The 18,217-nt window shown below is 32.7% G+C and overlaps 1 protein-coding gene across 3 annotated transcripts in view; it reads right to left on the reverse strand.

The window, feature by feature from the left end:
* The window catches only part of CSMD3 (CUB and Sushi multiple domains 3), a 1,084,122-nt gene that overhangs the window by 48,046 nt on the left and 1,017,859 nt on the right, over nt 1-18,217 (reverse strand). For all 3 annotated transcript variants that reach the window (XM_027092553.1, XM_027092552.1, XM_027092550.1), the window contains 5 exons: nt 17,309-17,482; nt 15,692-15,877; nt 13,589-13,762; nt 11,268-11,450; nt 8,068-8,244 (listed from right to left, as the gene is read on the reverse strand). In XM_027092553.1, coding sequence (XP_026948354.1) covers nt 8,068-8,244; nt 11,268-11,450; nt 13,589-13,762; nt 15,692-15,877; nt 17,309-17,482 — 894 coding nt within the window. The remainder of the gene's footprint in view (nt 1-8,067; nt 8,245-11,267; nt 11,451-13,588; nt 13,763-15,691; nt 15,878-17,308; nt 17,483-18,217) is intronic.

The raw sequence follows: 18,217 nt of genomic DNA on the forward strand, positions 1-18,217 counted from the left end.
ATATTGTATTTATTAATTTACCATTAAAATTATGAATGTCAAGGTTTTTTTCATATTATTCTAATCTGTTGAGCCTAAGAAATTTAGGACCATGAATGATGACATTTAAATTAAAGAATAATATTCACGACATTCTGCCTGCTAATCCTCAGAGCCCTGAAGAGTTTGCTGAAATCACTCATTCAGTGTTTCTATCTGACTCCTAATAAGAGTTTTGTATATAGGATGATTTTAATTCTTTTAGTTACTGACAAGGAAAATATTTTTTAAATTGTACAACTGAGTTGAATAGGAAATCAAATCCTACTTGTTTACCATAAGATGTCAATTCTTTTTGCAGTTTTAAAACGTGTAATCATATAAAAATGAGTTTAAGATTTCATTTTATTTTACTTGTTATTTTATATTTTTAATCTAGATTCAAAGCTAAGAAGAAGGAAAATTAAAGAGAACACCAACAGATAGTTATTGTTTTCTGGGCAGCGCTTTACAGACTGAATTAGAATTCTGGCAAGAAAGAACAGCTAACCCAGTCGTAAGGCACATGAGCTGAGTGAGATGTAGCCACCGAAAGAAGACAGAGGGTTTATTTTAGAGAAGCCTGAGGAAGAGTTCTGCATATCTTGGCAGCATCATGAATGAAATGCCTGATAACAACAGCTTCAGAAGGATTTGTTCTGGTGGTTTCATAATGAAGCAAAGGTCAAAGAGGAAGTTTCCAATAGCAACAATCTTTGTAAACAGCACCTGCTCCACAAGTCAATTCAGTCACCACCAGCTTGTTTTCAGCAACAAAAAGAGGCTTTCGGGTTTTTTTAGGCAAAACCTTAGAATAGTAGCTCTTTAGGGCTTTCCCCTAAAATTCAGAGACATTAGTGCCTAACAACAGGGTGCTGTGGTTTAATGCAAGAGAATCTTTTCTAAGGTCACCAAATCCCTTATGCACACAGCAAGAGTGCACGCACACAGCAAGAGTGCATGCACACAGCAAAAGCGCACGCACACGCATGCATCCACACACCCAACAACCCAATAAACTCCATGAAGACAGTTATTTTCTCTCTTTTCTACACTACTGTATTCTCTGAGCCTAGTCTTGGGCATGACTCATCATAAGAGATTAAGTAAAATAGTTGTTTAAAGAATAAATGAGTGAATGAGTATGTAAGGAATAATTAAACAACCCAAATTCTCAAAAACACATGAATTGTTTGAAAGGTTTGAGTTTGGTTTTGTGTGAGCTTTTCTAATTAGCTTCTATCATGTAATTAATGCTTATTTGGCATCATTTATGATAAATCTAAGTATATAACCTCTATGCTAAATATAAAACATAATTGTACTAATTCTAGTCAATCTATGCCACCTCAAAACTACTTTCTCTTTTAACTTCTTAAATGAACATTATAAATATGCATTTTTAAAAAAAATATGATCACATTACCCACACTTTTACAACAGAATTCATTTTTTACTCAATATCTAATGAACATTTTTGCGTGTTAATACATATAGATCCATTTAACTTGTTTTTAATGACATGATATTCCCTTGCATGGATATACATGCAATATGATTCATGTAACCAAACCCCTGTGACTGATATTTGAGTTATCCCATCATTTTCCCACTGTACACAGTGCAGCAATGGACATGCTTGCTTGGACATCATTACACATGTGCTTTGCTGGGTTTCAAGTCCAGAACAGAGTTCTGTAGCACAATGAAGTTCCAGAAAGGTGCTCAAGCCACTTCCCCGGTAACACTTCTGATTCTACATAATCTCCCAACGCAAAAGTTAGTTTCCTTTTTATATCTCAGTAAGGTAAGTTTTCTCAACTTTAACCCTGGCACTATGACATTTGGGACCAATAATTCTTGGCTGCTTTATGCATGGGGGGGGGTGTTTAACATTGATCTCTACCTGCTAGATACCAACAGTTCATCCCACTCACCTGCAATGTGACAGCCAAATACATGTCCAGACATTGCCCCTGGGAAGCAAAATCACCCCTGTCTGAGAACCGCTGCCCTGAAGGATAATTCTCTCTTCTTGAGAAGATTTAGATGACTTTTTAGCTTCATCTCCCCCAGTTTCATTCTGGGATAGCCCCCAGCTTTCTCTTGTGTAAGACTAGCCCAGCTCCCTGACCTATCCTCTACAAAAAAAATCCATGAGAATTCTCAGGCTGGTAAAAAAAAGACTGGGTAAGAGCCATTTCTGTGTTGGGTATTTGGAACAAAAAGCTGTAGTTTCATTCATCACTGGGTATGATTAAGTATGCTGTCCCTGGCCCAAATGACTTGTAGGATGCAGGGCATTGATCAGTTTGGAAGCAGAAGTCCTGGTAGGTTAAAAAAATATCCAAGAAACAAATTATATACATACATATATATATATATATATATATATATTTTTTTTTTCTTCTTTTTCTTTAGACCTGACAGCCAATCCTTACTTGACAAGCCCTGTCCTGGCACAGATTGTATCTTTTTCCCAAACACTATGTGCCCTAGGTACCAGAGGTGGCTCTGCCTGTTAGATTTTGTGAAAGATAATGTTTCCATACTATTAGTATCTTGAAGGGTTTCTGTGTTAATAAAAAATGTATATATGTTTTTAATGAGTATTTACTTGTGCTTAGTTTTTAGATCTTCTCTCTCAGTCTGAACATTACAGAAGGGGACTTCACCAAATCTTAAAATCAGGACACTGTTACAAGCTTCTTGGTATTATAGCAAATATCTTTTCCTTCCAGCTTGGTTTAAGTTCTGTGGATGCTTCTTAACATTTATAATTTCTCTGCCAAAGTGTTCACGATATTTGAATGCATGATTTTGATCTCATGATATATTCTTTTACTCACCCATGAGAAAATTAGTTATTTGGGGGAAACGTCATACTCCAGCACTGGTGGTGGGTTTAATAAGGACCTGTCTGGAGATGCAGAAGGATAGGCATAGAGAAGAGGGAAGAGTTCTTGGTTTCGAGGCATATTTTTAGAGAAAGATTAAGTGTACAATTTCTCAATTCCTCTATAATCTGAAGCTGGAGAATATTAGCAGTTAGAATTTATGTGAGGAACATTTTATCCTTTTACCAATATCTGTAATAAGGCTAGATATGAGGAAGAAAAGTAGGGGCATTACCATTAGTATTTAATTATGTTTATTCCAAAAATGTTTTCTAAAATCATGAAAATGGATAAGGAAAATCACAGGTGACACATCTACACATGTGACTGGAAAGGAGTGTTTTAAGAACAAAAAAATCTGTGTGTGTTTGTGCGTGTGTGTGTGTGTTTGTTTTGCTGCTGGGAAATCAAGCAAATAAAAGGTATATTTGCAAATCACTCTGGTAGGAAATTCTCAAAGGGCAAAAATGCTTGAAATGCCAAAGCTACTTTACTGCGTGTGAAATATTAGAGACCAGAGACCAACCTTACTAAAATTTGCCAGTTCCTGGCAAAGGGCTCTATGATAGGTTCTAGGTAAATGAGTTTTTATTAACTGAATCCATAAGTCATCCAATTATATTATATACCCGCGGTTCTCTTTCTATTTCATTTAAACTGTATTTTATATAAACTATATTACTATAATAAGTTAAAAATAAAATAATATTCTAAAAATTGGATCACTCCTTTGATTATCACTATGCAGGAGGTACTAGCTGCCTAAGGATAACTAGCCCAGTTACGGAGGGGGAAAACATTTAAAGTAACCAAAATTTTATTTTTAAAATGTAGAAAAAAAATCTAAATATAATTCAATTCTTTATATTTTACTTTCATTCAACCATTGTAACTAGATGATTTATTCAACTATATTTTAAGACTTTTATTAATTCTTTCCTATTCAAATCATCCTATATTGAAACGTGTGTCATGTAATCAATCTTGTTGATTTTATCTCTTTCAACTGATATTGTCCTAAATCTATCAGATCCCTATTTTCAATTATAATATATGTGATTCAACAGTACTCCTGTTCTTTTCTTTTGACTCATCATATTAAAATATTTCATCTCCTGCAAGATTTAGATTTATTATTGACATACCTGTACTATATGTTTGAACTCTCATCTTGAGATAACCAAAAAATTATTGCTAAGCTATATAGAGAAAATTGCAATTTTGAGTGGAAAGTACTGTTGAGCAAACACAAATTTTACAAGTGATCAGCTCATTAAAAAATGACATAACTTTGCAGAACTCCAATTGGTAAATGTAGACAAATTGGAAAAGTAAGAGAGGAACAGGCTATAAATTAACAAAACATTTTCATATGCCTTATAAGCAATGCCCTATATTTATATCATGTCAAATATATTTGACTATGGTAAAAAAAAAATAGGAAATAAAGCAAGAAAACAAGGAGGAGGAAAAATACAGAAGGAGAAAATGAAGTGAACTTGATAACATTGCTTCCTGAGTTAAAAAGACTTGAGTTTAAATCTTAGAATCCACATTTACTAGCTGTGTTAGCACAGGAAAGAAAGTTATATTTTCTCTGTAAGATACCATTTCTTCAAATGTGAAATAGAAAGGATAATAGTATATACTTTATAGATCTGTTCTGAGGATTAAGTGAGAGAACTTGTGTAAAGCACTTAACATAAATCCTAACAAATGGTAAGCAATGACAAATTTATTTATTATGAATAGAAATAGTAACACTTTGAATGAAAAGAAAAAAAGGAAGGTTTTGTTTTCTTTAGGTGGGTTTTCCAAAAATTGGAATCAGGAATTTGGTTTAGAAATTTAGTTCAATATTTTAAATTTTTTCATACTTAATTTAATTCATTTTAAATTCATGTTTATGTCCTTGCATACAGATACTAGAAAAATAATGCCTACAAAAGGCAATTACATTAAATCAAAATTTATTAAACATATGCTTTATGTGAATTTAATGTTTCTGGTATATATAAAAAATGAAAAAATTAATTTAATGGGAAATTTCATCCATTTATGTGGCAGAAATAACTGTTTAGTGGTGAGCTCTGTCAGTATTCAGTAAATCAGTTAAATGATTTGGTGCCTCAATTTCCTGACCTATGCATATAAGACTACAATACAATCTCTTCCAGCTCCAAAATTACATGATTCTATCAATCATATATTGAAATTAACTTCCACTGCAAATTAATGAGAAGGACTCTGAAACACTTGTTCTAATCAACAACAGATCACCACATATAAAATTTTCAGTATGTTAGATTCTTTAATTACAGGAGTTTAATCTGTTTTAATTTCCACTGAAACCTCTCTCTGTATTTCTTTTTGAAGGATATTTTTATTTTTGCTTTTGGTTTGGGTTGCTACTGAGGTGTTTGCTGTGAAGTAAATCAACTGTTAAAATTCTCAGTTTCTAGTTTAATAGCAATTCATCATTTAAAAGCTAATGCTTGAAATACCTTACTCAACACAATATTTCTCCTTGAAGAACTGACATAAAAAAGAAACTTTAAATTTTGATACGTTATTTGCTCCCGGTCTGTGTTGAATTGAGTGTTTTTTAACTTGTTTAAAAATTCCTAAGGAAAACCAATTCAGTAAAAAATTTAATCTAATTTTCAATCTTAAGAACTAGTATGTGTTTTTCTTTACTAAAGTTGGAAAATACTTTAAATAAAAGACTTAGGTATTTATCCATGAATAAAAAAAATTGTTATTCAATGTGAAAAAAAATGTTACTCAGTATATTTCCTTTATTCTGAATATATTCATTATTTCCTTCTTTTTCATAACTATATATTGAAAACATACTATATACCAGAAACTGTGTGCTATGTTATCTATAAATTACAAGCCCTCTCTGCAAGTATTTTAAAATGGAGTGGAATGGTAAGTCATGTGCACTAATAGCTAAATTAAATTCATATGAGATATTTGAGTCAGTCAACAACTATTTACTTGGTCAATTTATGTATCAGGTGCTAGAGGGTCAATGATATAAACAGCCCCATGTACTAATGCCCTATTAAGTTTATAGTTTAGTGAGGTAAGGAACTGCCATAAAAGAGTTATACAATGTAGAGAGATCAGTTTTAGCCAAAGTGGATATGAGGAAGAAGTGCCCTAAGAAGGCTTTTGCCAAATGTGCCGTTTGAGCTAATACTTAAAGGGTACTAGGTAAGAGTTTTAAAGGTTCAGATTGGGGTGGTGTACTATGAAAACAGTAAAGCATATTTCTTAATTGTTAGAATGTTCAGTATTTTAAAAAATGAGACATTTTCAAAGTAAGTAGGAGGACTTCTTTCCTTCAAGATGGAGAAACAAGGAAGAATTTACTCTCCATTTGAAACAACTTCCCAATCCCACCCCCCTCAAAAAAAGTCAAGTTTCATCAGGCAGCAAAGCACAGTGATCCTTGAGTGACAGGAAACAAATGAGGTGATTGCTATGACTGCCTCGTCTTACTGCCCAAAGAGAGTTTCCAGGCTGTGGCACAGGGAGAAGGACCCCATGCAGAGCCCGGCAGACTCCCTGAGTTGAAAAGATGGATTGGACAGGAGACAACAAAGTGGACAGACTTAGTGAGACAGAATACAAGAGAGGACACACACACAGATCTCTGGAGACGTAAGGAGAAAACTCCTTGAGTTATTTGGCAGAATACTGATTAAGCCATGAGAAAACTGCCCAAGGTGAAGTAAAAAACTACTCGCAAAGATTAGATGTAACAGTATCTGGTGCTGACACAAGGCCAGGAATATAACTTGTTACTGATTCAAATTAACAACTGAGAAATATTTTGCTATTGCACATTTGGCTGATATGTTCTATTCAGTGCTTATTTCAACAAACTTCCAGCCATAGTGTGCCTTTACCTTTGAAGAGACACAATATACACGAAGTATCTCAACAGTTTTCAGGTAAGATATTAACTACAACTAACTTTCTCAAGAATCACAGATATGACATGGCATTAGTTTGACAGCATCCTCCTCTGAATAGATTATTTCAGCTATTTATTCAGGAAATACAAATACTCACAAAAGAGCTAAAGAAAAAGGTGGGGGATGCATCATTCGCCCAAACATGGTACAAGGCCTGCCTCCTTAGTAAATTTCTGGGAATTACTAGGTCAGCAAAGGGCTGCTCTACCACTGACACTGTCAAGAACTATTGACCTTCTCCACACCACAACATTAAAATAAGCCCAGCATCTTTTTGGATCCTGGAAGCAACATGCTTCTCATTTACAAATTTTACTTATGCCCATTTATGTTAATATTCACAAACGACTTTTAATGAGGGCCTCTACAGCAAAAGTATAATCTGTTCAAATTTCAACACACAAGAAACTTCCATTAGTCTCCTCAGAGCCTATTTCACTCAAGGGCTTTAGCAACGTCTCATGACTCCTTGAATGAGTCTCTGAACACATCCTAAAATAGCTCTTCTTTCAAAAATTTCATGATTTACATGATGCTACTGCAGTTCTTCTTAATATAAGCAGCAGTGATTTTCCAATGGATAGATTATTGTTAAATAAATTCTATTTTTCCATATATAGGCATTAATTTATATATAGGAATTTTAAATACATTAAAAAAATCCAACAAGTGGGTAATTTCATTATGATGCTGAATCTCTGAAATGCCACATTTTTTAACATCTCAAGAGGGCAAATCAGCCATCAGGACTTCCGACAATAGTGCACAAACCCAAAAATAATCAGTCTGCTTTTTCAAAAACCAAGTCAACAATTAATATGTGCTAGATTGGCAAAACAAAAGTACATTCCTTGTATTTTTAGTCTTGATTATAGCTGATAATTCATCTCTGTTTTTAACATACTGTAAAATTACATTTAATAGCACTGATATTCTGTGATCCCTCTTTTCTCTGCCAATGTGATACCTTGGAAGCCAACTGATTCTTAAACTCACTAGTGTACACTTGAACCGTAACACTATCATCATCTTTTAATGTGAAGGACAATACAAATATTCAAAACCTTGCCTGGTATGATTAATTACAAAACACACACATACATGTTTATATAACTATTTTTCACATACCTAGTGATACTTCAAAATACTGAGAAGAAACTTACTTGTACAGTTAGGCAAAGTTCCAGACCATGTTCCATTGGCTGTGCACTGCCTAACTGAAGGTCCAGAAAGGATATATCCCTCCACACAGGAATAAATGACTGAACTAGAAAATGTTGTGCCATCAATCCGAAAGACTTTTCCATTGGCTGTTGTCCCTGGGTTACCACACTGTACAGCTATAAAACAAAATGGTTAAGAGTATATATAAAAATAGTGCATTTAGGAATCCTCTCACAAAAAGTTAAGGACTAAATGATTGTTTCAGATTATCCAAAGGAGCAATAAAATCCTCTAAAATAAGCATTGAATTCTCTTTTATAAGGAGCTGAAATTCAAGATGAATTTATATCTTATTAGTTTAATTACTGGGATACAAATCATATAAAAGCTACTTTTTAAAGAATTTTGTGAGTCATTTTGGTAAAACTTTGCACAGTAATTACTTGAGAGTATTGCTTTGGGGTAACACAAAGTCTTTCAAAGAAGAATTTTAAGAGTCTCTGCCTAAAAAGCAGCTCATGTAAAATTGGAAGATATGTAATGAGAAGAAACAAAGATTTACTATAATTATACTTGTAAGAAAACAGATATAAAATATACACTGATTTACTATAATTATACTTGTAATAAAACAGATATAAAACACGCTTAAATATTATAAGCATCATGTATGTTTTTATTTATATAAGTATATAACTGATTTGCACTAAAACTTTATAATCTCTATTTCTGGACCAAAGTGTACAAAAAATTAACTGAGTAAAAACAAAGTCACTAAAATTCTAGGAATGATTTTCATTAAGTTTTCAATGTATCCTAAATAGGAGTCAGAAACACAAATGCCTTATATGATTATTCTGTATTATGTTTAACTATTTGCCATCAATGGCATCAGTGAATTTTTTAAATATATTAAAAGCAAGCCTATGTCAAATGCAGTACCTAATTTTGTTGTAGTATAAGAAGGCATCTTAATACTTTACAGAATTTGCTATCTATACGAATATGAAGTGTACTTATAATTTCAGAAAGTACCACATATATCTCTTGCTGCATCTTAAATATTTAATTTTTTCGATCATTGGTAATGGTGCTGTATGTTTGTGTGTATGTGTGTATAGACAGAAAACTTATACATCTTGCACATTACAATTAGGGCATCTTTCTTTCATAAAGGTTAGTACCTGGAGAGTTTTCCATTATGTGTGTATTCATAATCTACCTAACTAATCTCCTGCTGATAAACATGAAATTTAGTTTAGTTTCGTTTCTCTATCATTTTTGGTTATAATGTACTCTAGCTTATATATACAACTATGTACATTGATCCTATTTTTATGATAAGTTTCTGAAAGTGGAATTTCTGGAAAATTTTAATTCTGAAAAATATTTTTAAGTATATATAGTGTTACCCAAGATATTAGAAAAATACACACTTGTATCAATAGTGTGAAAGTTTGCTTATTTTCACACATCCTCTCCAATACCATGCCCCATCATTTTTTTTTTTTTTTTTTTTTTTTTTTTTTGGTACGCGGGCCTCTCACTGTTGTGGCCTCTCCCGTTGCGGAGCACAGGCTCCGGACGCACAGGCCCCGGACGCACAGGCCCAGCGGCCATGGCTCACGGGCCCAGCCGCTCTGTGGCATGTGGGATCTTCCCAGACCGGGGCACGAACCCGTGTCCCCTGCATCGGCAGGCGGACTCTCAACCACTGCGCCACCAGGGAAGCCCCAATATTTTTATTTTCTTTAGGAAAAAAAAATTCCTCAAAAGTGGAGTTAATAAATCAAAGCTAAGAATATATATGCATTTTTATCAACTTAATCTAAAATATAATTTTAAAAAACCTCTAGAAATGTTTTAAAGTTCTAGTTTTGCTGCACATATGCTACAATTTCATATTAAAGCAGGTGAAAAATGATGGTTTGATGTTTAATTGTAATATTCTGATTAGTAGTTATGTAGAATTTCTTCTATAGTTTGCAATTTTTTTTTGCTCTTCTGTATTTTCTGTTCATTTCCTCTTTCCAGTCATCTGCTAGAATCTGTTTTTCTAAGTGATTTGTATGAACTCCATTTTATGGGGAAAATATTAATTCTGTTTTATTTGCTACAACTCCTAGGTCTATTTTATCTGTAATGTGTACATTAACAAAACAAGGTCAGCACCAGGTTGCATTTCGTCTAAAAATATTTTGCAGTTCAGCTGGGCAAAGAGCTGGCTTAGATATCACCCACATAATGTACGACATCACTATAAAGACTTTGCCTTTGGAAAGTAAGTTTGAGAAATAAAGTGAAGACAGTGTGCTTAGTGTCTTTTGCTCCACAACTTTGTTCCCACCCTTTCCCTATAATAGAAACTGAGCTGCAATTCTCTCTTAAGATTATTAATTTAGTCCAGTTATAAAAAAGATAACTATCTTTCCTAGAATATGGACACTAATTTTAAACATAATACAAGTGTCTGAAAATATAGTCAATCAAAAAACTGTCAAGAAGGTTTTATTGGGAATTGTTTTCTATTTATAAAACCCATACATTTGGTACAACATCAAATAAATTTCATACATACCTTTGCAAGTTTAGTTTTTGCACTAAAATAATCTCAAAAAGAACAATTTAAATTATAAGGGTAATTTTCCAGCAACATTTCCTTTTCTAGGCAGTCTTGTAAAAATTATGTTTACTCTGAATCAGTCAGAACAATTAACAATTTTACTTAAACACCCCAAATATTAAGAATTCTAGTTATGAGCAATACCTATAAATAAAAATATCATTTATACTTAGACATCTGTTTATATTTTTCCATTTCTACAAACCTGAAAACTAAAACAGATCATGAGGTACTGTTGATGTGAGAACAACCTAATTTTTTCCTAGTGGTGTCAACAATACAGAGCACTGTGATAAAGGGAAAAAAAAATCTTTTTAACTTTTCCAATCCTGATATCTACTGTGATGTGAACAATGTATATAAATGATCCATGAGAGATAATTTTAGTAACTTAATAATTGTTATCTATCATATTTCTCTTATAGGACAGTGTTGGTAAAACTGGAATGATACTGCTTTTATTCCATGGTTGAGGACAAGAACTGGTAGGAGTAATTTCACGAGCAGCACCCAGTTGAATTTGATACACATTAAATTCCAGCATCATCAATGTTATTAGTTTCTACTTGAGATTACCTTTGCATTCTGGCTGCCTTCCAGTCCAACTGCCATTGGGTAAACATGTTCTTTCTTCTGAGCCATGAAGGATATAACCAATATCACAGGCAAAACGTACAGAACTTTTGGTTCTGAAATTGCTTTCCTGTCTAGAACCATGACCAGGAGTACCTGGATCCCCACATGTACCAGTAGCATCACCTGCAATTCAGTACAGTTCAAGTTAACTTATTTCAATGAACATTTATTAAGTTATGATTTAGTCCAACATTCTTGTAGGAATTTGTTTTTGTGCATGTTGTGTTTTAATATGCTAAGTTGACTGGGTAAAATCGTAATTCATATTTCCTATCTGACTCCAGTCATAAGAAAAAGCCTAAAGGAAAAAGAAAATAGTTGCAGAGTATGGTGTTATTTTCCATATCAGTGATATTTGAAGACGTTCAATAAGTTGAAGATATTTCATTAGTATTTCCAGAATCTAGTTCTTAACCAACGTAATGGAAAATTTATAATTGACAGTTCTTTGGGCTCAAATGAGAATGGATTTATACAATTAAAATTTAAAACATGGACTTGGCAATTTTCATCTTTCTTTCTCTGAATTGAAATCAGGTTCTGTTAAAATAGAACTGTGATATACTGGAAAATATAAATGTTAAAATATAGTATTTCTAAACTTTCACCCCCTAATCTTCTCTATCAATGACCACTGACCAAAAATGAATAAGCTGCATACTTCTCATACATGAAAATATAAAAATAAATTGTAAACAAAGACTAGAAACTCTGACTTAAGTTCTTAATACGGATTTTTTGCTGATGCCAAAGTGTTTCTCTTTTGATTATAGTGTTTAGGGTTTACTGGCTCTTTATCATTTCGTAAATAATTTTAATTAAAGTTGCCACAGTATTAGTATACTTTTGAGACAGAGAGTGAGAGAGAGAAACAGAGAGACACAGAAAGAGAGACAGAGAGAAAGTTGAATACATAAGCATTGAAAGTGCTTTCTGTCTATCTAGATGCCTATTTTGACACGCCCTGTGTATTTGGAATCCTTCTTAATATTTCCTCATTCATGTGATGCAATATTAATAATAACATAAATATTTAAGGTCACTATTTCACTTTTAAATATATGTGTACACATTATTTTTACAACTAAGTAGTAGTTTCCCAATCAATCCTGTGTGTGTGTGTGTATGACAGAGAAAGAGAGAGAGGGAGGGAGAGAGGGAGAGAGAGAGAGACAGAGACGGAGACAGAGACACAGAGAGAGATGTGTGTTATATGTATTATCAGTTAGCTGAGTGAGTAAATTAACTATGATAGTTTTAAAAATCTATAGATTAAATTTGAAGACCCAGGTAGTTATTTCATAGGGTTTAACCACAATTACAAGGGGAATCTGAAACTAAGTATTTCACAACTTTTACCTCTAAAGGAAAAATAGTGTAAAACAACTCCTAATAAGTCATCATATGATCTCCACAGAGATAAAATAATATAAAGATAATGGACAATATGTAAGTAGAAAGAACAGGAAGAAAAATAAGCACCAATATCTGGCTGATAGGTAAAAACAGAATAAATAGTATCAAGTAGGGAGAAATCACAGCTCTAAAACTGAAATACAATTTCTGAAGAAAAACAGTAACTTAAACAGCTCAAAAAGATTTTTCAAATACTCACTCTGTGAACAAATTATTAATTAAAAGTAGACTGAATATTTACTTATTCTAAGAAAACTCTATTGGGATCATAGACACTCAGGAGCTATATGTTGTCTATTAATAACAAATAAAATTAGGAAAATAAATGTTTTTCATAAAAATTATTGGCTTAGTTTAATTTAAATCATTTCGGGCTTTATTTTAAAATTATGCTATTAAGTAACTGATTGCTTACAAAGTTCATCTACAAAGAACTGAATTCTAACAGGAAACTACTGATATAACATTGCTTTATAGGGAAACATATTTTATATCTGCTAAAATGGAATAGCTACTTAAGCTTGAATGGTTAGCTATTTTAATGAATAAAAAAAGCACTTCACAGAGAGTAGCATCCTAACACCACTTACATTTGATACAACACAGTTCAAAACATATACCTGTAATTTATCATTTACAAAATCAGTATTAATTTGTGTTCTAAATTCATACTACCTTAAGAAGAATTCCGATAAATGTAAAAATGTTACAGCTTCTCCCATGAGATTTTTAAAAGAGAAATGTATTATTGTATCTCTTTAGATTGTTTTGTGTATATATTCCAAATAATAATAATACTATTAATGTAATTTCCAACACATATCATCCAATTTTCCAAGTGGTACCTGAACAATGAGGTTGTGATCCACTCCAATGGCCATTTAATTGGCAAGTCCTTGATGACTGGCCGAGAAGGGTATGCTTTCCTGTGCAGGAATAGCGAACAGTGGACCCAAAGGTATACTTCTCACCAGACAGGACTGCATTAGGAGGAACGCCAGGGTGTCCACAGTCAATCACTACAATACATAATTATTGAATATAAAATTTTTTATATCTCTATCAAACAACCTGCACCAACTTTTTATGAAATAAATCAGAATTATCTGCTCTAATATACACATCATCCAGAAATCAAATATCTATATGACAGTTGAAGTTACAGGAGTTATTCTGTCATCCCACTCACCCTGAGCATGAGTTTAACAGGAACATTGTAAGTAAACTTAAATGATTGAATCGGTATAAGATTGTATGTGTGGGGGTAGTGAGTGTGTGTTTATATACATATGTGCATGGGTTGGAAGTATGTATGTGTCTAGATAAGGATGTGAAAGTTAGGGACAGGAGTGATGTGGATTGGCTAAATAAGGTCATATAGGATTCAAAATGAGCCTATACAAAAATTAAAAGGGAAAAACTTAAGGGTAAAGGAGAGGGAATGAAGGTGGATCTGTGACACACAATGTAGACTACACATAATGTAGTCCAGATTCCACTCCAGGCCATTAATGAATAAATTATCCTGTATAAAGAAGATACTCAGTGGCTTATCAACCTAAACACAGCTAAGCCTAGCAGAATCAGATGTTAACACATTGAGAATTATCTTTATAAGCTAGAAGTAGCTTGGGAACTTACTGTGTGCCCCCTTTTAGTTGTAACTTGGAAAAATACTGAGCACAATATGACTCTAAAGTATTAAATAGCACACAAGGAGACATAAACTTAATAAAACCCCTGAGTACTTAGCACAGTACCAGGGAGTGCTATAGGAAATAAAGAAAAGGTAAAAAGTAAATAAGAGCTAAGAAAATCTGAAGGAGTTCGTTTTCAGGTCCTACAAAAGATTTTTAACTTTAATGTTGTAGCCACACAAGGCTCAGTAAGTGAATTACTTAAACCATTAGACTAGTCAGTCTACAAAAAGAAATCAAATGCATTTTAAACAAGGGATCAACAATTGATTTAATTATCTGCATAGAATATGAAATTAGATAGACACTGTATAAAGTTTTGTTTGTTAGTTTGTGAATGAGTACATGAATGATGCCACTAATTTTTCAAAAAATCTTACCCCATGAACATAAAGAAAGTGCCTCTTAAATAAAACATGATCATAAAATAATTTTATAATTTAGCAATTTAGTATAACCAAAAATTACTTGCACAATGCTTTCTTGATACACTACTCCTTCAATCTATAAAGTTCTTCTCTCTCCTATCATGTCCAAGATTCATCAGCTCTGAGATGTAAATATATTTGAGACCTATCAATAAGCTGAATTCCTAGAATTCATGTTCACTTCTCTATGTCTTCACAAAATTTTGATTTATTTCTGTTAAATTATTGTCTCACTACACATGTTAATTATATGCAAAGCTGCTATAATTTATTTTATTTATATTCTACAATCACAACATATAACAAAATGCACTCGTATGCTGACTGACTTGAAAGCTGATGTGTATTAACATTTCTTATGTGCATGTACCTGTATATAATAAATACTTAAAGTCAGTAAGTATTAAGTAACACCTTTGTCTAATTTCTCAAGTATTTTCAAGCACTTGTTGCTGTTTATATTAAACTAATTTTGCTTTAAATGAAATTTGAAATATTAGTACAATAGAAAATAAAAATGTAGTTTATTCTCATGGGATGGTAACATCATAGAGTATGAAATACATCTGCTTTTAATATTCTATCTGCTCCATAAAGGTTCAAAATCAAGGGATGACAGAGAAATATTAATCACATTATTACTAATAAAAATGGCATTTGGGCATTGAATTGGCAGGATTTAGGGAAGTGTAGTTTCAAAATAAGACAATACAATCAACATGCTTCCTTCTGATACACAGCCCTAAATATTTCATAAAGACAGTAAATATACATGTTCCTTCCACGGCATTATCTCAAGGAAGGGTTCCCATTATCTACTTACTGATACATTCTGGTAAAAGTTTGTCCCATTGTCCATTTGGTTGACATATCAAAACTGAAGATCCAAATAAGAAATATCCAGGATTGCAGTCATAGAATACCACAGTGCCATAGGTGAAATTCCCATGTTCTATTTTACTTTCTCTTTTGGAATTGGCTGGAATTCCGGGATCAGAACAGTTGACCACTAAACAAATGACAAATTTTGAAATATATGTTTGGAATAATATACATATACTTATATAGATTTCCATTAGAAACGTAGTTTCAAAGGTAAATTTAATCAAACAAACCAAAGATTCAAGGAATAATATTAACATTTTAATGGGATATAATGGACTGAAATTGGTTTGGCTGAAAATATTGGAAAAAGGAAAACTTCTTTGCAAAATTGTTTTGAACAATAGCAACTCCTAAATATTACACTGAGTACAGATTTAACCTTTCAAGCTTTAAACAATTAGAAAATGGAAGAAAATGATAATTTGGTTGTTACTTTATCAGACAATACAAAATATACGTCTTTGGAAGTGGAAAAAACACAAAACAATTATCTTTAATATACTTCTATAGAGAGAACAATAAATAAACGTCTAATGCAGGTATCATGGTAATTTAGGCCTCAAACATTGTTTTGTTTTGTTTTGTTTCTTTCCGGTACGTGGGCCTCTCACTGTTGTGGCCTCTCCCGTTGCGGAGCACAGGCTCCGGACGCGCAGGCTCAGCGGCCATGGCTCACAGGTCTAGCCGCTCTGCTGCATGTGGGATCTTCCTGGACCGGGGCACGAACCCGTGTCCCCTGCATCGGCAGGTGGACTCTCAACCACTGCGCCACGAGGGAAGCCCTAGGCCTCAAACATTGTTTAACCAAAAATATGAAGATTGTCATACTGAGTGAAGTAAGTCAGATAGAGAAAGACAAATATCTGATATTGCTTATATGTGGAATCTAAAAAAAAAAAAACAGTACAAATGAACTTATTTACCAAACAGTAATAGAGTCACTGATGCAGAAAACAAACTTATGGTTACCAGGGGCAAAGAGGGGGAGGGATAAATTGGGAGATTGGGATTGATATATACACACTACTGTATATAAAATAGATAACTAATAAGGACCTGCTGTATAGCACAGGGAACTCACTCTACTCAGTACTCCGTAATGACCTACATGGGAAAAGAATCTAAAAAAGAGTGGATATATGTATATGTTTAATTGATTCACTTTCCTATACACCTGAAACTAATCCAAAATTGTAAATCAACTATACTCCAATAAAAATTATAAAAGATATTTAAAAAATTGAAAAGTTCCATTGATTATGAAGCAAACTGCAAGTAAAAAAGATATGAATGACTTTATATACAGCCATAAAATAGGTACAAGATAACATAGTTAAGCAGCTGAAATAAAGTTTGTCAGTTTTGACTTCTAAAAATGTTAAAAAATAAGAAAAAGGAAAGCATTGCTAATGAGATAACATCAATATTAAATATTTTTGCTTTATTAGCTGAAAATTTTCTACTGTTCTGTCCAAACTGTTTCAAATGTTATCATGCATGTCTAAACAGACACATTATTACCATGCCCTAAGCTGGAATATAGTTAGATTTTTACCTTTGCACATTGGTGGAGGATGACTCCACTGTCTGTTGGCCTGGCACTGTGCTTTTGTTGGCCCTTGCATAAGATACCCAATATTGCAAGAGAATGTTACCACATCATTAAAGTTGAATCCATTTCCACTTGTTCTTCCATAAATTGGACTACCAGGGTGACCACAGCTCACAGCTAATAGCAACAGGGCCAGGGTGGGAGAGACACAGAACAGAATAATTAGTTATCAATTATTACATGAAAATTATACTTAATCATTTCAAAGAATGTGGAAAGAAGGCCACTTTCGTATGAAAATATACTTAAAGTAATTTTACTAATGCAAAGGAACAATTTAGAATGCCAAAATAGTCTAATATAGAAGAATTATATTAGTAAGTAGACAATTATTTATAATTGTAGTAATTACATGCAAGTAGTACACAGATATTTAAAGTTCTATGATAGCTTTTCATTCTATTTCATTTTAGGGAAAAATACTGAAATTCAAAGAAATTTGGGAATGACTGAAATTCATATCACTAGTTAATGGCAAAAGGAATGAAACTAAACCAAATTTCCTTTTCTAGTTAAGTTTAAGAATTGCAGATAAATGAAGGCAATTTTTTGTATTTAATTTTGAAATAGTTTCTTTTAATAATATTTATACAACCATTTTTATGATTAATAGATTAGCAAAATCTTGCTTGAAGAATAACTTAATGTGACTGCAATAAAAAATGATGCCTTATGCTGTAGAATTCTTAATATATTGAGATACCAATATTAAGATTCCCTAAACCAATCAACCTTACTGGTATAGTTTCTTCACTATTGATATTTAATAACTTAGCACAGTTTTGTTTGGAAATAATGGTATCAATTAGATGCATTATTTACATCGTTTAGAGTTTTGGTTCTTTTTTAGAG

This window comes from Aethalodelphis obliquidens, unplaced genomic scaffold (assembly GCF_003676395.1).
Source record: "Aethalodelphis obliquidens isolate GAN/ISIS:26980383/991018 unplaced genomic scaffold, ASM367639v1 scaffold79, whole genome shotgun sequence".
Taxonomy (NCBI): domain Eukaryota; kingdom Metazoa; phylum Chordata; class Mammalia; order Artiodactyla; family Delphinidae; genus Aethalodelphis; species Aethalodelphis obliquidens.